This window comes from Pimephales promelas, chromosome 14, assembly GCF_988280905.1.
Source record: "Pimephales promelas chromosome 14, fPimPro1.hap1.1, whole genome shotgun sequence".
Lineage (NCBI taxonomy): Eukaryota > Metazoa > Chordata > Actinopteri > Cypriniformes > Leuciscidae > Pimephales > Pimephales promelas.
The window spans coordinates 27,359,795-27,385,563 of record NC_142782.1 but is presented as its reverse complement, the minus strand read 5'-3'; the positions used below and the strand labels follow the sequence as shown (position 1 = coordinate 27,385,563).

The following is a 25,769-nucleotide window of genomic DNA, read 5'->3' as shown; positions in this document are numbered from 1 at the left end:
TGGTCATGAATATTAATTAGCTTGTGTTGCTATTGCTGATGTTAGAAATACGTTGCCTGCATTAATAACATCTACGGCACACTATTAAACAAATTTTAAAGATTAAACGACAAGGGTTTAATTAAAGTTAAACCAATTATGGGAGGAGGAGGAGGAGGAGAAGGAGCTTGAACCCACAGCAAAAAGAATTCCAAACTACACACAATAAATGTGAACGTAAATGTGTAGGCCTATACATGTGTATGTGTGTATTCAACTAGGTCTTAAGATAAAGTTAGTTTTATCGTTAAAAGATAGACTCACACAAACAGATGCCAAGTTCGCCTGAGGAGGTAACCATAGCAACAATTCGCTGTGACCATAACTGTCTTATTTATCAATTTATTATAAACGTATAAGTCACAAATATATCATAAAAAATGTGTTAATTATTTAAAAAGTCTTAATCTCGTAACTGTTCTAGTGGCGCCAAATTAACATCATAGCTTATTGCACGAGACAAACTTCTACAGATTGGTCTCGAAAATTGCATTTAACTTAAAAGTCATTCAAAATTCACACACTGATAGCGACCAAGAAGTTAAAAAAACACACACCAAAAAAACCGAAACAAAAACACTGTAGCCTATGTGCGCGTGCGTCTTCCCTCAGGTTCAAATTGTAAATTATATCCCTATCTAGTCATCACAGGTACCGTTTGCTTTTGACACTTCACTTAAACCCAAAACGTTTCACATGTACCTGTCTTGCACATGTAACCGAAGGTCAAATTAGCTGTCCATCAGAGCCCGCAGTTTCCCCAAAGGCGCGACGCTCCCCAGTGACTCGCGCGCGCCTCACCCTCTTCAACAGTCTCCTCAAGAGCAGCGCGCGCCACCCCGTCTGTCCCCGCTCAACCAATCAGATCTCACACCAGCCTGACACTGTATTCCATAAATGGTGTGGAGGAAAAAGGGACGCTCGCACTGCTAGCTCCACAGAGTCAAGGGAACCGATATTTTTTGTTTTTATTGTTTTATTTTGGATACTCCCCCCCTCAGCTACATTAATTTACGAAACAATAGACGCTCGCCGATCGCAGCTGTAAGTTTTCGACTCCATCTCACCATATCTCTCAGCCGACCTGTCTGCATCCGACTGTCCTTGGGTCCACGCGACACCTCTCCTTCAAGACTTTAGGGAGCGACTCCCCCAGAAAACCGCTCAAAAGCGCAACGTTATTTTTTTTTTAACCGGGTATAAAATAACGAGCTTTTTTTTTCTTTTATTTTTTACCTTCATCTCCGGACACGAGAATGGTCATGGTGAGTAATGTGCTCGCATTTGAAAGAGATTTACACTGTAGTGAAAATCACTGAAACACGCTGTCACGCGCAGCCTTAGAATAATCCCTTCATCCCTCGTAATACTCCTTCGCCAACTTTGCTCTTTTCCTTTCTCTTAAGCACATAAACGGCGACAATAGGGATGAAGACAGAATATTGATATTTAGAGGGTTTTTTTTTTGAGTGCGCATTTTGTGTAAAGGTGTGAGTGAATACATTATGGTTTTATACAAAGAGCAGGTGTGTGTGTTCAGTAACCTGTGCGTTCTTCAACCTGATACTCATAACAATTGTGGTTTATTGAGTAAAACATGTGTCGTCCCACATTTGCTAATTACAATTTTTTTGTCCAGTTTATGATATTAATGCACTGACTGTAAATGTACAGAGATAAATGTAAAATGTATGAAAAATGATATAAAAACCAAAATATTATAGAATAATGACCGTTTTCCAGGGCAAAGTTTTAATAATTGACTGCTCATTTGTTTCCTGGTGTATTAATGTTCTGTAAACTAAATTCAACATTTAACATTCATGTCCTTATTCATTAGTTAAGTTGTTAAGCCCTGTTATAAAAGGGATAATGTAAAGTCAGCAGGTCATTATTGCAGAATAAAACCTGCAATAATGACCATCTGTAAATATATACATCCTGTGTGTATTGCATGTGATATCACGCATATACATATACTGTATATATGTATACTATATATATATACAGTATATATAACATACTCCGTAATCACTGCATGCTTTACTTGCATTAATTAGCTGTGCCTCGCAGGGACCCTATTACCATAATGGCTGTATGTGCAATCAGTCTGCTCTAACTCAAGCAGAGACATCGGTTGCGATTGATTGCCTTTGCTGGTTCTGAAAGGGCTTCTGCTCTGCCGAAGCGCCTGTGCCTTCGTCTGCAAGGCTGCCAGAGCGAAAGTGTTAATTTTCCAGAGTAGAGCAGATGATGGAGAGCCGAGGCAGCCAGTGAGAGAAGTAAGGAGGAGGGGGCTACTCTGACCTCACCAATGAGGAGGGGGCAGGGAGTGGGGCTGCAGCGTTCAGCTCATGCTGAAGCCCGTGCATTCACAAGCAGCCTCACTCGGAGGAGGAATGCCCACTCTCTCTCCCGCTGGCCGCACGCTGCCTCGCCACCGCTGAGACACATACAGAGAGAGAGAGAGAGAGAGGAGAGACCGAGAGAGATCTCCAAGTGAGGAGACATTAGCGCGGCTATAGGCAAGAACTCTGCCCGCCGACTCACAAATGGAGTGGAACGGGTTTAAGATGGTAAGGATGCTGCGGTGGTTTTGTGCAGACAATTGTGTGTGTGTGCACGAGTGTGTGTTTGCCCTTGCTGTGTCTCACTGCCTGCAGCTGCAGTGGCAGCATTGGAGTCTCTCTCTGTCTGTCTGTCTGTCTCTCTCTCCTTTCTCCTCTTTTTCAATTCTGCATGCTACTCCTCCCCTTTCTCTTAGGATGAGAGCAGCTTTATTTGAGAACAAGGCTGAGGAAAAGAGAGGAGAAGAGAGGAGAGAAAGGACAGGTGTATAGCAGGTTCTCAGATGGTGCGCTTTAAAACCCTTCTACGATATAGAGGCAGTGTTGAATCTTAATGCTCACCTTTTTTTGCTCTCATCTTCCATTTTCACCCTCATTTTCACACCTGCCGTTCCGGTTTGATCTGTCAAAATAATACAGCCATATTATTCACGTATCGAGTAATGTGGTGAGCATTTAATTTTTCGAAACAATTTCCTAAACGAATCACATTTACAAGGCATACGTAGAAGGTTGTGTAACTGTGTACTAGCGTACATGCTAGAGTGTAAGTTTGTAAATGAGAATGAAGTGACCTCGTGTGTGTGTACGTGTGCATGAGAATCTATTAGGCCGTGTGCGAAGGTGTGTTTCCGTGCATAGTGTAGTTTGTGTTCAAGCACGTCTGGAGATCTTCTCTGATAGAGGTAGGGGAGGCTGCACTAAACATGCTGCACTGTGTGTGTGTGTTGTGTGAGTGTATGTGTCCATTGTTGACTAAGGGCTCAGAGACTGCCTCCCCCGGCTGTCACCAGGCTAGTGGGAGACTGTGCCTGCCAGGAACCAACTCTCCCCGAGAGAGAAACGGAAGAGAGAGAGAGATAGAGGGAAGTAGTGAAGCATACAGACGGAGCAGGGTAAGAGAAATCCTATAGGCCTGCGTTAGCACATCATTTAAAGGTGGAAGACATCATAACTGCACCGTTTCGAGCGGCCAAGACAGCTCAGATATATGTATTTACTAACTTGCAGCGACTGTCAAATTCCTCATCTGAGTGGCGCGGCATTCAGATTCAAATGTGGGCAGCATTATTCATTTTTCAGGCAAACGTTTGACTGTTTGTGTGTGGGCTTTAACATGCAATCAAAATGCTAATTGAAAATAGAGTGATTCCCAACAGTGAATCCCCGTCTGCCTCCCTTTCTTTTGTGCGAAACACAGTTTGTGTGAGGCAGAGAAACATTAGGGCAGTGAGGGGGCTTGTCCACTATGCTTAGTTATAGTGAGAGAGGAAATAAGGTGTGGGAGTTAACGGAAAAGAGCTTCCACATACTGTAGGCCTATATGTTTCTCCTCCTCCTCCGCAGTGCTGACGTCCCTGCTACTATCGGCCATTACACAGAACTATGGCCACGTCTCCTCTTCTTTCACCTCGCACCCTATCCACCCATACCTCCTCTTCATCCTTATCCTTCCTCATAATTTCACTTTCTCCTCCAAGCAGCCTTACTACTCTGCTTTAGGGCTTTCTCCTTTGTTGTCCGACTCCAAGGTTGCATATCAATGCTAATAAGGCTAAAGCTGGACTGAATATTAAAAAGGGGTGGATGAGGGCGCAGGTGGACAACTGAGAAAGAGAGAGAGAGCAAAATAGGAGACAAGCTGCCGAGATGCTGAAATCTGGGCAGCAGGGGTGGGAAAAGTGCCCCAGGATGTGTGATGGCTGGGTGAAAGAGTTTGCACCCCTCTGCACACAGAGTGACTACACATGACAGCTGAGTGTCAAAGTGGGCCACTTGATTTTTCTGAGAGTTAGAGAGGCTCAGGTTGCCCCCCTCTGGCCGCAAAGACCCGGGGATGCGTGTGACACCACTGCATCCATCCCTCACAGTTCTCGCTGAAGGAGAACAGCAGCATCCATCTAACTGACTGCCTTGGCGTGCTTTTGCAACAAGCCCTCAGATGGTGGCGCCGTAGAGCTTCCACCTGAGTGAGTTTAAAACATGGTTTGTTGTGCAAGTTTCGGTTTCAATATTTCAGGCACATAGCACTTTCAGGATTGCTTTTCTGTAGAAAAAGACATTAATTCTGTTATTGGAACTTTTTGTCTAGGTTAGAAGATATTTATCTTGAATCAAATTGGATTGTATAGTTTCTCAGTTTTTTTAATGCAAGAAACTCTCTCAATTTGGCCCAAGAAATGTTGTTTCTTTAATATTTAATATGTCTTTATAGGAATCAGAGGATGTGCCAGATGATTAAATTATTAGTATACCAGTAAATTGACTCCTCGGCTCATGAAGACACAACAATTGACTGACATTAGATCAGATAACCTTAGATACAAGATGGGATACTAAGACATCCTTTCTCAGTCATAATTTCTCATCCACTGGATTTAACATTTAAGATTAAAGGACAACATAATAGCCCAAAGTCTTTTGTATATATCTTATAAATAGCATTAAGTGTAGCCTTTGCTATAGTTTTATAATTAGAATCCATGCCAGATGGCATTTTTAAGTCTTTATGTTCTCACTGCTATCCCGACATGGTGTCGTTAAAAGAGCAAACAAGCCTCTGTAATCTATTTGCTATGCTCTTCATTCCGATTTGAAGAAGTATCCTAATACTTAATCGTTTTCAACAGCTCTGACAGATTTAGAACACAAATGTAACCTCTGAATGTAATTACTGAATGAGTCTCACTCTGCCAACTGATTAGAGAAAATGCCTTGAGAGTTACTGAGGTAACTGAACATCCAGCTCTAGGGAGGATAGAGCACACTGACAGGTGAAGTCAGAATGCGCTTATTAGACACTTCTCGCATTCAGACTTAAATAACTCAGTGAAGATTTCAGTAGCTAATGTGAGCTTTCATCACATTCCATATTTGGGATCACCTCTGGGAGACTTTTACCCTTAGTGTTCAAATGAGAATTGAGCAAACCTATGAAGAAAACATTGGAAACTGTGCATGTCGAATTAATATTGACCAGTTCAATGAAATGCTCTTATAAAAGCTGCCCATATGAAAGAGATATTGCAAATCAGATCCCTTTAACAACTCAGTTGTTTCCCCCTTTGACGGCAACGAGACTGTAAGTCTCCTGCTTCTTAAGTTTGGCTTCTGGGAAAACTCTGCATTTCAAAAGACAGAATGTCACACGTTGTGGCAAGATATCAAAAGTCAGAAAGCTTAAACATCTCTGATTAAATTGTTCCAAGATTAAATTATTGGTGTTAACTGTATATTATTAACATTAACTTTATTGGTTTATCTATTTATTTTTCTAAATAATCTTCAGGAGAAAGAATCTGAGAAAAAGTTTATACTTTGTTAACAACACCTTAAATAAAATGTGGGTAAAATTTGTATTAAAAAAAAGATTTCACCTAATGCATTAATAAGGTTCATGTTCGATTAAACAGTGTGCTATGAATAATAATCTAATATAATCGTAATAATATGCTTTCGCAAAGAGGCCTTTTATTATGTCAAAGCTAAATATACATGAATAACAACAAAACGTTCAGGTTTACATTTTAATAGGCATCACAGTGATTTCTCAGTTTGATTCATCCTCATTTTCCTTGCAAAGGAAAAGCTGAGGAGAGAGAAGGAAGAAGAGAGGGAGTGAGCAGGCTTCACAACCGCAAGCGTAATAATTCCTCTGGCGCAAATTCAAAGTGCCACGCACAGACAGACGATAATCAGCCGAATATACACACCACACACAACCTGCTTACCAACACAACACACCTCTCGTTCTGGCAATCTGAGAGTTGCCTCTCCAGATACACATTGCATATTTATATAGGCTATATATAAATCAAGAATAATATGCTCTGCAAAGGCTCCATCACAAACGTTGATTGTTGGTTAGAGCTGATCACAACATAAAACAGAGAAAGGTATAAGAAGCGCATTACCACCCTTTTCTTTCAAGCTGGCTCTCATCCCCTATCATTCTAGCTTCCGACCAACCTCTTCCTCCATCCCGCTTTCTTTGTTTCATTCCTTCTCCTCTCTCCCCCTCCCTCTCTCTCTCTCTCTCTCTGCCTGTGTGTTTTGGTATTCATACAGACGTTCGGATTTGAGTGGCAGGCTCTCTCGAGACTGTGCACAAACTGCACATTTCTCTGATCTACATTTTGCACCCCAGGAAAAGACAGCAGCAGCAGACGAGTCTTTGCTCCCACTATTGCAAACGTAGTCGCTTTTTCTCTCTTGCCCATTAGCCAATTAACTGACCTCCCTCCCGTGACGCTAAAGGACATCCCAAGGTCATTCGCATAGCAACGTCTCGCCTCGCGCAATCACATGGAATTTGAAACCTCTAAAACCTTTGCAATGCATATGACAAAAAACGACTGATGCGTATTAAAAAAAATTGCATAACGATGTCTGGTGTGGCATTCAAAAGAGCACACTCGAGGAGTGATTTTATTTGTGCATTTTTTCCCATGGGTGAAAACTAAAAGGGGATAAAATGAGGAGAACAAATGAGACGAGAAAGGAAACCTGGATATAAATGTCAAAGATAGCTCCGCTCTACGAATGTCAGCGCCCAGAGGTCAAAGGTCACAGCAGTAAGAGTGTATGAGGTACAGTAGCTCCCGCAACAAACCCCGGCTGAGAAAGGGCAAATAGGGTGGCCCGCATCCTCCTCACAACAGTAACCATAGATACAGCCATTGGCATTTCACAAAGGAATTGCTTTGCGTGAAATCTTGCCCCTGTAGATCCGCTCGGTTTGTGGATATTGTTATCTCGCTGTCAAGAGGAGTTAGACTGATTAGAGGTGAGAGCAGACCTTTAGCAGAAGTTGCTGTCTTGTCCGGGAGCAAATGTCTTTCCTTAAACACACCCTGCCTTTTTTTTCTTCTTCCCAGAAGCCAGGCATTTATTCCATTAGGTCTCCATCAACCTGCAATCAGGAAACCATGGTTAGTAAAAGCACATCAGACAAACACTGGTTAATATTCCAAGCACAAACCAGAATGCAAAAAAAAAAAAAAAAGCAAGAAAGAAATAAACAGCATTCGCACAATCATCTGTGAACTCTGATTCTGATGGATTCTATGAGGATAACCCTATATTTTCAAGCACATTATATATGAGCATAGATGGTCCCCTGTAGGCATTTTCAATTACACTGTACCCCGGCATTGGAAGATTAATCTGCTCTTTTGAATGCATGCCACATTTGCTGCAGCTGCTTTCGTTGATATTCTGCAGAGGTTTTATCTAACCAGCTGCAATGGAACACATTAGGTCGCCCTCTCCCTCATAATGCCATTCTTTATATCCCCACCTCCAAAGAGAAAAGGACATCCTGGAGATATGTTGACACAGTGTTGTTTAGGTCATTGCTGTTTTTTTAAAACAAGACGACAGTAAAGTCTATCACTTCGCTATAGTTGCAGAAGAGCAGGGGGAAGAAATGCCCTCTTGTAAATGACACTCATTAATCTGCATTTTGGAGCCTATATGACTGCATTATAGGCCTGACATGTATGAAGAGGTTAACAGATTGAATTTCATTCACCTCGTTGTCTCTCATATTGAGATGGTGCTATTTATTAGCTGCCTGTGTTAGTTAGTAATTCAGTCAATCTTCCATCAATTACCTCTGCGTTCTCTTATTAAAGCAGATGCTGTGGGGTTACTGCTCTGTCTTGCAGCTACTTTCTTTTATGAGATCAAACTTAATCAATAACCAAACTGACTTCATGCATAAAGATGTTTTCCCACCAGATGTGAGTTTTGTTGGGTTAAAGATAAAATGTATTGGTACAGATATTTTAGCTAATATAAATATAATTTATTTGGCTGGGAAAAAATGGAATGCCAATGAATATAAATAATGACAAAGCATATTTAAACTATCTATCATTATATCAAACGGAATAATATATGATTAAATTAATTTATGTAATAGTATATACATTTGTGGCCATTTGACAATAAATATTCTATGTGATATATTGTTATACAATTACATGACAATCATTTATAGTACTTACCATGTCTAGTAAGTGGGTGGTATGATTAAAGTAGAAGTCACAAGAATTAGTTTTTATTTATTTATTTTTTACAAAATAGTATAGTTTTATTCTGGACATTGTGCGGTTATCAGCTATAACATAAACATACTTACCAGCTTGTTGTATCAGCCAGAATTAGAATATTGGTGTATTTTAAAATATTGTTTAATATACAGAACAGTCATCATGGTTCCCATTTATAGGATTGGATTTTGGATCCCTGTACTTATTCCAGGATACTGTTGTTCTTCCCTGTAGAAACAAAAAGAGTCAGAAATCAGATGTTTGTTGGTCCAAAGAAGAAGGGTTAAAAACATGTAGAAGGTAAAGGAAAACAAAAGAGCACAGGAGAATGAGAAGAGATAATAATGGAGGAATTGTGTGTTGGAAAGGAAATGTGCAAATAAGAGATGATGTTTAGAAAAGAGAGAGTGTGGAGAAAGGGACTTTGAGAAAGAGGCTGCAGGAAGATGAGGAGGCTGAGATTGGATTAACCAGAGCTCATGTGTGTGGTTCGTCAGAGTAAAAAAAGAGAGAGAAAGGGAAAGCTCAGTTGATGTGTGTTCAGAAGCCCACCTCATCCTCTCAGGAACTTGAGATGCAGTTAGCTGCCTTACTAACACTGTCTTCCTTTCCTTTCCCCTCACACACAAACACACACATCTACTTTCAGGCTATTTGTAAAGCTTTTAATGTTTCTCTATAATGAGCAAACATTGCATGACAAGCTTAAACAGAGGAAATAATTAAAAGACAAATATATGGTGCAAGGTCTTTAGCTGGGTTTCACACTCTGCATAACAAAACACATTCATCCTCATTTCACCAGCTCTCCACACTCACTGCAGTACTCACCAAGGGCTCCCAAGCGCAGCTTTAAAACTCATCTATATAGTCTCAATGTGATTTGTAGTTGGTAAAGCAGCTTGTTAGCCGGAGAGGTTCAGGAGTGCACAGTATGCATAGTTTCCAGGGCATGGAGGAATGAGGCTGTGCACGGCGCAGGTGCGGCACTGTTCTGCCACCTGCCAACTACCTACAGCCATGTCAACACCCCACCTGGAGCTGACACAGCCTGCATACTGCATGCACAGAGTAAAAGGAAACCACATAGACACACTTGCACAACTAGAGAGACTGGACACATACTGTATGCACACAACCTTGACAGAGGAGACATCTGAGAAAAGTATAGTGTAGGGCTGGGTGGTAAGACATATATGTGATAGTACAAATTTAAAAAGAAGAATTCTATAGTCCTCTCTGCAAAGTATCTTGCGGGTGATTGTTTCTTGTGTGGATGTGAGTGTAATGGGAGCAATTTCCCAGCAAACAAATTTAGGTTCTGGGAACGTTAGTTTTTGGTTCCCAGAACGTTCCTAGAACTTTACCTTAAGGTTGAGGGAACGTTCCCGGAACATTCTCCTTACGATATACAAAATGGAACCTAAAAATAACCTACATGGAACGTTCCTATAACGTTCTTGTTTGGTTCCCAAAAAAATAACCAATGGTTATGGGACCATTCGGGAACGTTCTGTTTGCTGGGTTATATGGCGCATCTCATCAAGTGAAGGCATGCTTAATATTATAAATATTACAATATATTATATAATCGGGGGTAGGGTTATGTTCTGGGCAAGAACTCCCCACCCATTCATCCATCCTATAGCATGGATAAGAGCAGGGAACCCCCTTATTATAAACAGAACAATACCAACATAAATGTTTTACAGATGTCATTAACGTTCTTAATGATAATAAATGAATGTAACAACATAAATCAAGATAAGTGAGAGTCTTATTCGAAGAGTAATATCAGAAGGTCAAGTCCTGACTGTGGACGAGAGGAGAAACTGGGGATGAAGAGGGTTATTAGCTCATGAACTACATGAAAACGTTGCATATAATACTGTATGGTGCCTTATACAGAGATGCCGTGACAAGCGTCGTATTCTGATGGATCAGCTGAGTCAGCTGATGCCTGACGTGACCTGTCAGAACTGATGCTATGCCTGATTTTATTTGAGACTTTTAATGACATAGCATATTAAAACTATCTATCATTATATGAAATGGAATAATATATGATTGGGGGCATTTGACAATAAATATTCAATGTGATGTATTGTTATACCATTACGTGACAATCATTTATACCTTGATATAGTACTTTAGAATAAAGGTGGTATTACCATGTCTGGTAAGTGGGTGGTATTAAAGTAGAAGTCATTAGAATGGGAGGCAATATGTGTAGGATTGGATAGAGCAAGCGGAAGGGTATGTGAAAGAGAAAGAGCATGTGGGGGTGGGCAGTGTATCTCTGAGCCTGTCACTGACAATCAACTCGTGGTCCGGGGCTAGTTGACAGTCAAGGACACGTGCACACACCCAAAGACGTCCCCTGTCTCGCTTTGATCATTACCCTCCACAAAAAGTGAGTTTCATAATATAGATTTGAGTGATTTTAAAGACACATCCACCAAATCCTCACCCATAAAATCTGCTTTGATTTGACACAAGAGCCTCGTGTCTGATAGCGAAGGCCTAACAAGCAGTGCTTGTGTCCATGGGAGATATCACAGAGATGGCCAGGGGCTGGACCATGTCAGTGGCGTGCCACTGGGTGTGTATGTATGTGTGCGCAAAGCCAGGCCCAGCAGGCTGTTTGCCCCATTCTGCCTGAAGGACGTGAGTCCTGCCGGAGCAGGCAGAGGGCCAAACTCTCTCATATTTCCATCCGGAGCCTGAGGATAGAACTGGTCACTGGAGCCACACAAATTTAAGTGTCATCCCTGAATCAAGATGCTCACCAATTTTCTGCTTGCCTTAGCAGCGAGCTGGGCCGCTACCAGTGGCTAAGAGAGCCAGTTGCCCCATGGCAGCATGGACTCTATAGTGGATCGTGCAAAAAGTGCACATGCAGTCAAGAAATCTTGGCTGCGTTAGTTTGTTTGTTTGTTTTTAATCTTCATCAGCGTGCACTGCAGTTGTGTAACTTAAGGAAAACATTCATTTTTGCATTGCAGTTCATCAGCACAGCATTGAAGAATTTTTTTGCCTTTTTTTATTTGAAAACTCTGCTGAACCCTCACCAACACATTAGCCGCACTGTCACGTTGGGCGCTAATTCGTTTCCACAGAAGATCTGCAAGAGAGGTTAATTTAAGGCCAAGGAGATCCCACGCACTGAGAGAAAATACAGCCATTCATCCAGAGAGAGAGAGAGAGAGAGAGAGAGAGAGAGAGAGAGAGACTGCAAAGGAGCGACGGTGGATAGAGAGAGTGAGAGAGAAAGAGAGTGGGGTCAGCTGATGAGGTCAACATTGTGAGATTTGGAGAGAGTGGGTTGGGAGAGACGCAGGTGTTTCACCAGACCCGTAGCCCAAAGGAAAAACACGTGTCACTGATGCTCCCTCACATGTTTTCCTCATATCATCCTTCCATTGCTTTCATCTTCTACTTTTCCATGTAAAGATTTTTACATGAAATATACATGAACAGTTCGACGAACAATTTGATTTCTAAAGAAATCTAGAACCAAGATTATGTACCTTATTTCTCTTATTTCAAGTTTTTGATGAGTCAATCTGTATTCATGTAATTTTCATCATTTAAAATCTCTGATAATGGTTTCAAGCAATTAAACCCTCAGACAATCAATCATCTCTCCATCACCCAGGCATTTCAATTTCAGCTTAAATTATTTCAATTTTAACAACAACAACAACAAAACTAGGTAGTTTCGTTTTCTAATTAGTGGGAAAAAGATGCAATCATGGCTTTCAGCATTCATGTTGCTGCAGTGGCCTGTATTCAACCTCACCTACTACTCTACAGACCTGTCATTATAGAGTCACCCTAAATCACCCCAGGAAGTAAATCAAAAGGTCAGAGTAATTCCGCAGAGCTATATCATTGGAGTCTTAGATATGAGCAGGGAACCAATCTCTCACAAACAGACGCTAAGAAAGAACACGAGGCATGGGCCAAATGAACAGCAGCCTTCATTACTGATCAAATGAGGCTCGCTCTAATGATGGGCTAATGTGATCAGGGTGTGGTCCTCAGCTTTCCACTAATGTCCTGGCTCAACCAGGCCCATCACCATCACCCAGGGGAGAGAGACAAAGAAATTATGGGAGAACCTTCTTGGAAGCTTCTATTGATCCGGCGTAACATAAAACCGGACTTCATCGAGAGAGGGAAGAAGAAAATGTGTCAAGCAAAAGTTAAATGAAAAATTGCTTTTATACTGAGGCATTTATTATTCGAAGTCCCTCAGAGGAAGAATAATAGGGAGAGAGAGGTACTCAATGAGAGGAGGAAGGGAGGGAGGGCGGAGAAGAAAAAAAATCCATTTGGTAAAGTAGATGCGGATCGATGGTGACAGAGCGGAGCAGTCTTGGCGCATGCCGTCCCACATTACTGCCCTGATTGATCTGCCGGAGTGGCAGTCTGACCCGAGGGCTCTGGAGGAGGTGTCCCACTGAGGAGGGGAGCCCACGCAAAACACAGGGAGAGAAAAACAAAAATCAATACACTCAGAGAACTTTACTGACCTGACGTTAAGATACAAGAAATGTATGAAGCTGCGTACCTGAATGGGTTCTGACAGCTCACATCCCCTCCAGCAGTTCAGTGCACAGGAGGGTTGCAGTCTCGGGCAAGTGCAGCAACCTCTGTGAACATTAAGGAGACTTGTACCCTCCGTCCGGAGACTTTTAAATACAAATTTGTTTGTTTCTCAAACTGAGAATGATTTTAAGGGATTTAGTCTAGGGCTACTTACCTCACTCCTGCTATTTTTTTAAAGGAGCTCAAAAAACAGAAATTTCAGTGCAAGAAAGAACATTTCAAGATGAATTTCTCCCTTAGATAGCTTTGAACCCGATGAACAACAAGAACATACATTTACATATATATATATATATATATATATATATATAGCTTCTGAGGGTGACCTCCATTTTGTGGAAGGCTCTCTGTTTTAACAGAGCCTCTGTAATGTCAATTATCTGGCTCATGGTTGTGTGATTTGGGCTGTAGGTGCATGGAAATGATTGTGTGAGATGCTTCAGTGAGATAAGTCCATGAGGTTCATGTTTGGGTTGAAGTATTGGTTGCTTGACCGAGAATGTTCTGGCATGGATGAAGTGGCTGATTTATTGACCATCATGCGAAAAGAAAAGAAAAGCGTGGGAGATTTTTTTGATCGCAAAGGGGTGAGGTGACATCTCTCTGTTATTGGTTTTTGTACTGTGGCTACTGTGGTTAAGGTAATGGTGAAGTTATGCTAAGCTAAGATGAGATGCAATTTTCTTAAGATGAAAACCGCAGTTTTCTGTCAGGTGTCAACATAAACAGACAACAGGGATGTTTTAATATATTTTATATCAACATTCTGAGTCCTTTTTCCACGAAGAGATAGACATTTCTAAATGCCTATACCTGCTAAAAGTCATTTTGTCAATGTTTAGGAGAACATTAGCATATAGATGGCCTCAAAACATTGGACTAAAGCTACAAAGGTTGAAATAGTTGGATTTCATGGGGCATTTAATACTTGTAGGTATTTAAAAATAATAATTTTTTGTCAGCATATTTTGAGCATCTACATTTAATGTGTGTATTGTGTTATGTATGTGAGTGTGTGTGTGTGTGTGTGTGTGTGAGAGAGAGAGAGAGAAAGAGAGTCAATAAGTTAATGTAATTAAGTAAATATATTAAAAGAAAAGCCTTCAAATATCTTACCTTACATCCTGCGTTTGTGGTTAATCGTTTCTGGCATATCTGATAAATGATTTAAAGAAACAACATTAATTTAATTTACATGTTTGTTGATATTAATTGATATGAACAACAGCAGTTTGAGTAGTTTTATTTGTTCGACAAAAAGAATGTAGAGAGAGATAATAAGACTGAGAGAAAGAGAACAAAAAGCTATTTCTCCATTGTTACGTATTCCATATTTGATTCATGTGAGCTTTGAGAAAAGGTCAGTGAAAACAGAAGATGAATTCATTTATAGTCTGTCCTCTCCCTTCTGTCGCCCGTGGACATTGATCTGTCCTCTGTAACCAGAGTAACAGCGAGAGCTTTTTAAACCTTACTGTGAATGATGCACCTATTCTGATGCATCATTTGGCTGTGTCATCCCGCTTCTTATTGTTTCTGAACGATTCAGCATGTGGATCTAATGCTCTGGATTGGTTCATGCAGATATGTTGTTTCATCAGAGAACAAATATATACACATCACATTTAAAGCTGAATGTACACTTTAAGTTTCATCACTAGAACAATAAAAGTGTTTTGTTGCACCCTGCGGTCCTCACTAAAACTAAAACCAAGGTGGCACATGAGATGAAAAAAGATGAGGCTCTGTTTTAAATTACAGACCCATGCCCGAGACAACAGTACACCGAGAGCTGTCAGCAATCCACCTGTCCACCCTATCCCTCGCTCCTCTCCCTCCTCCGCTGACAGTTCATTTTCTAGATCCCGACACCTGGACGCTTACACGAACATTTTAAAGATCTGCAGAGGACGCCAAGCCCCTCCCCCCAGCCCCAGCCCCCTCCATCCCTTCCGATGCAGAAGTGTCTCCTCCATCATGTAGTGCTGGATGCCTCCGATTACACTCCTCCTCTATTCCATCCATCCAACAGAAAGGTCACGCTCAGTGTCTCCCTCTTTTCCTAAATTGGCTGTTTTCCCTGTTAGTGCCACGGCTCAAGCTGTGATTGCGGCAGCCTCGGTATTGGTCCTCTAAGGTCTTGTTTACGAGGCTGGATTTGCTGGAAAGCCCATGATATTAAATCTACAGTAGGAGGCTTGCTGTTTTTCCCAACTTGCACTTTCTATATCCTACACAAATTTGTCTATGGCCTGGAGTGTGAAAAAATACTTCCGTTTCATCAGCAAATATGCTATTCTATATATCACCCGTTCTCTGCATGCACTTATAGCACCTGTTTTCATTACACTGTATATATAAAACCCAACTAAATTTAAACGATTGTGTCTTTCGAGTCCGAATCAAAGCCACCTGTGTGTTTTAGTGTGCCTGGAGACCGTCAGGAGTGTTTGTTTGGTATGGAGAAAATGGGCATGTTTGAATATTGACCCTGCCCCCCTCCCGTAGGGATCGACAGAGACTCAGTGGCGTCAGGCAGACCTGCCGCAGCTCCAGGGCTGGGCTGAGAAGGGACTGCTGACACAGCCAAAGATGGTAAGGAGACTGCTGCCCACTAACTGCCATTTTTACCCCATTAATAGACATATTGCTACTATGAAATTGTGCTATGAGAGGGAGGGTGTGTGCAGGGGAAAAGTAAAACAGGCCTAATGATAAGTTTTAAATAAAACTTATTATTAGTATTATTACTGTAATTGTTATTAGGAGTGGTACTTTATGATATATTTTGGATGGATGTTGTATTGTCAATATGTATAATGTCTGTGCAACATTTCAGTGTCTTGTGCAAGTGAAAAAATTACATAAATCTCTTTAGATGTTAAAAAAAAAAAAAATCAAATTTCTTCCCTTTATTTTACCTAGATTTCACCTGAAGATGATTCCCAGTGTTGTTTTCTCTCAGATTTAACTGTCACAGGTCAACATAAATAAGAGCCGACATCTATAGGAAGGAGCACTAGCATCAGAAGGCTCTGGTAATAACTGGAGAGCATTACCACTAAAAACACACATCAGAATAGTAGCCTGACATTTTATCATCTTAGCTAATAAGGCCATTAAAGTGCCATGTTGAAATGGCAGGTATCATGACACACACCGAAATGCATCTATCTGCAGTGCTGTGAACATACTCACACACACACACACACACACACACACACACACCTCTGGCTCTGCGTGACTCAGGGACATTGGACTGGTTGAACCTGTATTTTTATCCCTGTCCTGACATCCTCTAAGGCACTTATGTAAGACAGAGTGGCAGAGCCTCTTCCTTCCTGCATACACTCACATACACAGACGCGCACGCTCGTAGCCTGAGCCGTACCGAGCAGCGTTCAGAAACAGTCGGCATATCTGCCATTGCGTTTGAAAAAATAAAGGAATTTAATCTGGGGCTACTGTTACGTTGGATCAAAGGGAAGATGATGTCTGTCCCCCGGCTGACACCAAGGCCTTTGTGATGGCTTAGCATGTCTGGCTGTCTGCTTGCCTTGCCTGTCTGTCTGTTTAACTGTCTTCCTGCCTTCCACAGCTAAAGCATAAACAGATAGAGCCAGCTAGGCTCTGTCTTAGCTAGCATCTGAACCACAATAGTTTATACTGTGCTGTTCAGTTAAAGGTGCTGTTTGTGCACAATTTGTGTGTGCCACTCATTAAATTTCCCTACTTCTTGACAGATATCACTGAAATAGATATCCTGAGAAATCTGTGAGAGCCCTAGACTCTGCAAAACCTAGACAAATCTATTCATAAGCATTTCCATCACCAAATATCAATGGCAGTTGCTCAGTTAACACATGATCCCCATACTAAATGGCCCAATATAACTAGCCAAAACTTGCTGTAAACAGCAACAAAAAAAGAGCGAGTTGGGGGAAGCAGAATACCTTTTTTTGCCTAACCACAGCTGCTTTCTTCCCTTTTACATGGTCAAGTTTGCTGACAGGTTCAAAAGCTACTCTACATCGCACAAAAAGTATCCAAATAGATTTTATAAAAACGGATAGTTCAAGTCATGCTGATTGGTCAATAAAGCATACCATCTAAGATAAAATGCACAATATTGCATGGGTTTCACAAACTATGTCTTCTACAGAAAGAAAGACTCTTAATAAATTTGGTTAATAAAATAATAAATATAAAAAGTCTGTGAAACCTTTGCTATATTTTGTATTTTATCTCACGCACACAATATAGCAAAGTTTCCACAGACTATATCCTCTATATAAATACGATACATGTATATATATATATATGATTTTATATTAAAAAGTCTGTTTTATAAATATATAGTAGCCAATATGTGTCATATATTTCAATATAGTTCCTAGCCTAATTAGTGTTTTGAACAAATCACTTAAGTGAGCGATCGATTCAATGATTTACTCATACAGGCCAATGTTTTATTCCTGAATCATTCAGCATTTTTTAATGAATTAGTTGACTAAATAACCTATTTCTATGAACCTATAAACCTATAAATAACCTATCATATTTTCATTTTTGGCGTGCTATCAACACGCATAATCGCTTTTCAGCGTGTTTATGAACGCCGTTGACTTAACGTTACATTACTGTATATATAAATATATGACCTACCCCAACCCCGTCCCTAAACCTACCCGTCACTGGGGTTAATACCATTTATGAGTCTTCCCCTACCATCCTAGGAAAAAAAAAATATCGCTCCCCAGATGTACATTTTGCTTCATTTTGCTCGGACATTTAACGGCGTTTACATATGAGTGGAATTACTCTGACATTTTACAGCGTAGACATACACGCATACACGCGAATAGCTCAAAATGCGTATAGATAACACGCCACTTGACTTTAAAGTGGTGTGTATGTTTACGCAAAAAGTCATGATGTCATGTTGCCCAGTGAATCACACATAAAGACAGTTCTCACCACCTACTGAAAGAATCACTGAAATAAAAATCCTTACAGTAAAATCTATTTTTTGTGATTGCTATTTTTGCCTTTCGATCTAATCTTAAGTACTCAGGAACAGTAGTTAAAGGAAAGACACCACAGGAAAGTCACAACACTGACCCCTGTCAGAGTCTGGGGCAAATGTCCAGCAATAGTGAGTATGTAAAAGAACAATTACCCTTCTCAATATGACAACTAGATAGTTCAACTATAGGAAAATAATAAGGCAGCATATGAGTGCTAGTGAAAGGATCACAAAGGAAAGAAAGGTTTTTAATTGGCCATCGAGACACAACAGGTCCCTGGAACCAGAATGAAAGGTGTCCACTTCCATCGGTTCGTTCTCTGGAATATTCAAAGCTCTTATCCCATGAGGTTTGAGCATTTCTTTTTCCCCTGAAAGAACAGTGCTCCGCAGGAGCTGCAAACAGACTTAATACTTTTCCCCTCACACATGCACAAAGATGAAAACACACAGAAATAAACATGTGCACACACACATCAATCAAAACCTGCTGTGGCGATGGCTATTTTGTCCCTTTGTGTCGCTCCATCCCCCTTTTCTGCAGAGAAGTGCGGAACAGGATCCATTTACATGCATATCCTGAGAGCTTTGCAGATGAGCCTCCCATGGGCTGCAGGCTGCTTTTTTTCTTGTCACGTCGAAAAAATCTCAACGTCTACAAAGACTAAAAACAGAGGCACAGCAATTGATCCAAATAGGGCCATCTGTCTTTTTTGTAATAAAGTGAAACATGATATTTATTAAAATGTACTCTCTCTCTCTCTCTCTCTCTCTCTCTCTCTCTCTCTCTCTCTCTCTCTCTCTCTCTCTCTCTCTCTCTCTCTCTCTCTCTCTCTCTCTCTCTCTCTCTCTCTCTCTCTCTCTCTCTCTCTCTCTCTCTCTCTCTCTCTCTCTCTCTCTCTCTCTCTCTCTCTCTCTCTCTCTCTCTCTCTCTCTCTCTCTCTCTCTCTCTCTCTCTCTCTCTCTCTATATATATATATATATATATATATATATATACATCTAGCCAGTAGTTATCGCAAAATAAACCTCGACAAACATTATTCCCACTTATTACACAGCTACTTGCCACATAATTATTACACGGCTACTTGCCGCAAGTAAATAATTACATTAAAAATAAACGTGGAGAAAGCAGTTGCTAGCAAGCGGACGGACAATCAAACTAGACGGACATTAAGGATACGGTACAGTCATACCGCTTATTATACGGTATTTCAACTGCATTGTATGAAACAAGAGAGCGAGTCTACAAAACTGGATGAAAATTAAATAACTGTACACAAAATATTAGCTCACCAAACTCAAAACTTCCACAAGGAATAGCCGTTCCTAGCAAGCATAAAGGGGGATAACATACCGCTGGATGCCACGATTGACCAATCAGAATCAGGTATTTCACAGAGCCGTATAATATATATATATATATATATATATATATATATATATATATATATATACACACTTTTTCCCCCTTTTTTTCTTTAATATAGTTGCTATTGATTAACATTTTTTAATAGGTCATGCCGTATAAGTGATGCCATAGTAAAAGGAAAGTAATTTCACAGGAAGAGCCAGTAATTACATTTTAAGAATTGTTTTAAATTTGGAATCACATGCCCAATGAATCATTCATTTAGACCCAAAAGGAAGGAAGTAAATAGGGTCAATTTTGATATTACATTGAATTTAAAAATCACTTGGGGAGACTGAGAAACGCTGCAGCCATTTTTGATGGTTTCTCATCATACACAACTAAATACCTTTGGCTTTAGCATCCTATTTACTGTGCCTGAGTGTTTCTCAAAAATACTCCAAGTGCAAACATGAGCGTGGTGTCAGATGGGGAAAAATTGTTAACCTTTCTAAATATTCCCACTTTGATAAAGGAGAGTCAAACTTCAGAGTGCAGATGCAGTGCAGTTTTTTGAAGAGCTAAAAATAAGTGCAGCTGAATTTCAGCTTAGATCCATTTTTTTTCTCCTCCTCATCTCTATTATTTTCCACTCTTGAATCTATCAGCAGGAAACATTAGCGCTTTTCCTTCACTCTCTCAGTGCAGATCTTGATCTGAATTATGCCACATCCAGTCGGAGAGGAAAAGAAAATGAATATTAAACATGGTTGACTTACAGAATCAGCTTGGAATAAGCTATAATCAGCTAAGGCTTGCTGGTTTAAATCTTATTTGTTTGTTAAGACTTTTGTCTACCAATGAGAACATTCATGGAATGTTCCTAAAAGACTGACACTAAAGCACACAGCATACAATGGGACAGAGTTATGCCGTATCCTAACCTCGATGTGACAAGAATCTGCAAAGATTCCAACCAGACGATTTCCCCAAATTCCTCTTTTGATTTTTAATCTCTCCTTCTCCATGTTTAATATGCACGAGGAGCAGAACTTTGGTCCAGTAATATTACAGCGCATTCTGGGGTACTCGAAATGACAGCGCAGAAATAAAAACCAAGCGGAAGACAAAATATAGTGTCACTTTGTCACATCACGTCTGAGTAGGACACGGTTTTAGGCTTTGCCATGGCTGTCCAGACAGTCAGAGAAGGTCAGTCTAGTGTTATAAAAGGTGTAAAAGCGAGTGATGTAGCTGTTGTTTGTTCCCCTGAGAAAATCTCATGGAGTTTTGCTTTTTTCAGCCATGAAGACGTACCCCCTAATCTGCTCTCGCTTACACACGCTCACTCGCATGCATATCTTCAACCTTCGTGACAGTTAGAATATGACACGATTCCAGATGTCACCCAGCCCCCTCGAATAGAGTCGGGTGACAAAATTAAACACACATGCGCTCACACACAAACATGCTTTATGCAAATGGGTGAATACATTTAACTGCGGTGTGGAACAATCTTGAAATAAAAAGTTTGAGGCTGAAAAGCAGCACAGACTGGGGCCTCCTCTGTTCCTTCTTCCCCAGGGCCAGCAAGCATCTCTTCAAACACCTGCTCTTAAAAGCGCACAGCTAAACCAGTGGCAAACGCTGTTCGCCATGACAGTCGTTCCACACTGAAGGGCTCACATTGTTACCCTGTCAGGTTGAGCCAACCATCAAAACGCACAGCCAAACTCAGATATCAGTAATACAGCGAGGGGGAGGGAGAGTGAAAGTCTTGAGATGCATAAACAGTTTTTCAGTAAGTGTGTCATGCATTGTATTATTTAGAGTCAGTCTGTGAGGTTTTGCAGTTAATAGTTGCACTTGCAGCTACATACACCAGATTATTCCAAACCCCTTTATGTCAGATGTCAGTAACTCCACAGATTTTCTTAAAGCAATCAATATATATGGTAAATCTGATTTGTAAATACCAAAATATGCCTTTTCTATATGGTTTAATATCATAATATTCTTTGAGGAATTAGTAAACTGGATGCGTTTCAGATGCCACATCCTTAAAACCTTCTTTTGTCTACAGATAATCAGCAACATGGAGCCTCAGGTGACGAATGGGCCAAACTCTGGCACGGCCAACGGGCCCTCCAGCAACAGCCGCAGCTGCCCCTCGCCCATGCAGACCGGCGGCCCTAATGACGACAGCAAGACCAACCTCATCGTCAACTACCTGCCCCAGAACATGACCCAGGAAGAGTTTCGCAGCCTCTTTGGCAGCATTGGCGAGATTGAGTCCTGCAAGCTGGTTCGAGACAAAATCACAGGTAATAATAAGAATAATAAGGATAATAACACTCAAAAAAAGTTGCATTTGATTTGCATAATGAATGGTGTGCAGTAGAGGCAGAAGAGGCACAATGTCTTGGGTATTATAGGTTAAAAAGGGAACCTTTGGGATGGGAGCCACTTTGGTTGGAACGGAAGTAGTCAATAACTTTTCTCAGCTGTCTATTAATGTTAATCACATTAATTACAAGATTTACTAAAATATTTATATGCTTATAGCATATATGGAAATATGTTTAGAAATATTTTTAAAAATGAGGCAAGTAAGTGATAATACAATTATTTTAGGTTTAATAAAAAAAATCAATTTAGAATATTCAGCATTTTGAAGGTCCATCCAAAACCAGCAACCTTGTATCACAAATATTTCTCCACTGTTGAATATTTAATTGGACAAATGAAATTAATAATCAAGTCTTACATTAAAATCATTGGGTCTCGGTTGTAACAGGTCAAACCGCAATTTTAGGGAAATTCCAGAGTTGGAAACACTAGATGAGAAGGGCTATTATTTGTTTACAGTGCCCAGAGAGAAAGGAGGAGAGAGAAAGAGGACATAGAGGTGTTTAAGCAGCACTCCCCTGCTAATAAGAGTTCTAATCCCACCGTAGTGACTATGTGGGTGGTAAGCAGATGGATGGCGAAGCTGCTCAGAAATAATGCCAGATAATGGCCTCCATTTTATATCCTACTTAGTGACACTTCGCTCTGGATAATCTCATTAAAACAGGGCCGGGCCTAAAGCCACTGGTTTTTAGACAAAAGGGGAGAGAGGGAGAGAGATAGAGAGAGAGAGAGACTCTTGGCTCTTGACCACAGGTTTTGTAGGATTTCATTGCCAGGCAGTCAGATGGTCGGGCAAGAGAATTGTCATTAGAATCATCGTCATGAGAGTTGACACATGCTCCTTTTTCAGTCTTTACATGTGTGAGATTCACGAAAGTGTCAGGAAATCCTCACATACAGCAAATGGAACGCGTTTTATTAAATTGACGCTTGTGCGAGTGAAAAGATACCGTTAACCAGGATCACTCACTGTCTTACCGCTCTGTCCTTGTTCAGGCTCGGTAACACATAGTGCATCATAAATTTGGCTCTTCCCTGTACTGCACTCTTTGCTCTGGGATCCCAGGGGTGCAATTTCCCAGTTCAGAATTTTAAGCTAACAAATCGCTTCTTGATCATTGTAAAAGCAGAGCGAGCTAGGAGACTGCGAGTTCTCTCTGCTGCCGTCATTAGCTGCTGTCTGGGGTTCAAAATAGATTGCGGGGCATCAGAGATTGTATCTGAACCTCGATGTCATAATATTTGACCAGATCAACCTTCCCGAGCTCTCCGCTCGGCTTTCATCTATAGGGTCTGGACGTCGACGAGAAGTCACTTCTCAGCTTTTCAAAGAATTTTGACTTACGAGAGAGCCTTTTACACAGCACTTGAAAAGCTAGAGAAAGACGGCTCCCTCGACAAGGTGAGAAGCTTTGGGCCTTTGCACGTAATAGACAGGCTTCCTCTTTTCCTTTTTTCCCTTCCCCCGCTACTGTCAGCTTTGATGAGACGCAATGCAGTGATGTACCGTTTGCCACGGCTACTGTTCTCTTGCCCTGTCAAACCCGGGTGATTGCCGCTTGCCAAAGTGCCACCCCAGATTGTTTATCCGTCCTTCTCTTTCCTCTCCTTGCACTTTCACATGCACACATGCTCTCTCATCATCTTCTTTCTGACCTCTAGCTGTACTTGAATACACCGGAGACCTGCGGCTCAATCTTTTATTTAATGTAGTCACACACGCATGGATGTTTCTTCAACCATGGGCACTATTGGCCCTGCAGCCTTTTAGAAAGCGAAATACCTTAAAACATACTTTACAACCTAGTGTACTACCAATGTCCAACATTTTATTTTCATGCATCAACCATCATTCATTGAACGATGGAAATGACACTTTTAAACATTTTAGGATTAAAACGGCCAACTCCTTTGTCTTGCTAAGGCTAATTTCATTAGTTAACGTGATGTATCCTAAATACACATCATTAAATATTTCATTATTCAAATATTTCATATTAATAGGAGAGTAAAGGACAAAAAATAAAAATAATCTATTCAAACGGGAAATTTACAATTAAAATGAAACATTTAACTGAAAAATATATTTTTATAGTGAATTTTCCATGGTTATGATTGAAGGATTAAAATAATAAAATCTGCACTTGAAAAAAAGCAAAAAATACATTATGAAGGCACTGTAAAGTTTCCAAAACAGTGTTAATATGACCTTCATATAATTATAATTCCCTATAGCTGAAGAAACAACTTTGTATATACTAAGAATACACAAATGTACTTACAAACCACAAACAAAATCATCTCTGATTATTTTTTTTGATTATTCATTCATTGCACAAAAATAATTCTAAGAATAATTTACACTCTGTGAGTAAAAAAAAAAAAAAACAGTCATTGAACGATGGAAATTACACTTTTAAACATTTTAGGATTAAGTCTTATTTCATTAGTTAACGTGATTTATCCTAAATACACATTATTAAATATTTCATTATTCAAATATTTCACATTAATAGTGTGAAATATAGTAAATGACAAAAAAAAATAAAAATAGTCTATTCAAAAGGGAAATTTACAATTAAAATGAAACATTTAATTGAAAAATAGATTAAAATTAAAAAGATTAAAGTGGGGGCACTTGAAAAAAAAGCAAAAAATACATTATGAAGGCACTGTAAAGTTTCCAAAACAGTGTTAATATGCCCTTTATATAATTATAATTCCCTATAGCTGAAGAAACTCATCTCTGACTTTTTTTTTTTTAATTTTTAACTTTTTTAAAAAAAAAAATAATTCACACTCTGTGAGTAAAAAAAAAAAGTGGACCAATATTTATCAGCGATTATGTAAACTGTCAGCAGAAACGGCTTTATCACATCCCTCTCAGTGGGGAAAGCATTTCAGAAGTCATTACCGCAAGGATTGTGTCGAGATGCAGAATAAAGCAGATGGCGATGCTGCTAACTTAGCGGAAAGCTTTTGTTTTTAAAGGTTCATATCAAACTGAAAATCCCCTACTCTAAATGCACACATCCCCAGCACAGTGTTGCCACCTCAGCAACACCCCGGTTCTGTGCTAATAATGAGGATAAACACATAGCCCATAGGGAGTAATGGTGATTTTCTTGTGAGCCAGGAATCATATTGAATGAAAACTTTTAATGGAATACATTAAGAAAGTGTTAACGCTTCTGGCTATCAGCACAAAGCAAAATGGAAAAGACTGATTGAGCGGCGGTTTGAAAGAGGAAAAGAATTGGATACTTGTCAGGCTTTCGACACGCCGGATCCTTATTCTGCGTGAAAATGAACACAATTGTGTTTATAATGATACGGCAGAAAAAGGACACACTCGGGCAAGGACGTGAATTGATTGCATCTGTGATTTTCCATCTGATGAGGAGAGAGGGGGGAAAGAGCGACTGCAGATAATCTTCTGTTCATATTCTTCAAGCAGTAAATAATTACCGCACGATTAAAAATGGCTTCTGAGAAACAGCGCCAACCCCCCTCGCACCACCCCCCTGCGGTTTGGGCCTCTCCCTGTGTAGCAGAAAAGCAACCGGCACATGCTAGCGCTCCCAGCCTACTTCGTCGCCTGCCATTTTGCTTCATTATTTTCCCTTTCTTGTCCAATCCACAGATGCCATTGTTGGTATTTAATGGCTTGGCGCAGGTGGCGGTGCTGCTATCAGTTCGCT

General features: G+C 40.3%; 1 protein-coding gene across 8 annotated transcripts in view; it reads left to right on the top strand.

Annotated features, from left to right (window-relative positions):
* elavl4 (ELAV like RNA binding protein 4) overlaps window positions 1-25,769 on the top strand; it is a 75,610-nt gene that overhangs the window by 15,112 nt on the left and 34,729 nt on the right. For 3 of the 8 annotated variants that reach the window (XM_089119767.1, XM_039675507.2, XM_039675490.2), the window contains 2 exons: window positions 15,785-15,871; window positions 21,740-21,980. In XM_089119767.1, the coding sequence (XP_088975893.1) occupies window positions 15,785-15,871; window positions 21,740-21,980 (328 nt within the window). Of the gene's footprint in view, window positions 1-927; window positions 1,305-2,402; window positions 2,616-7,483; window positions 7,538-15,784; window positions 15,872-21,739; window positions 21,981-25,769 lie in introns of those variants that run through there. The other 5 variants (XM_039675532.2, XM_089119766.1, XM_089119768.1 and 2 more) reach the window with 5 other exon arrangements.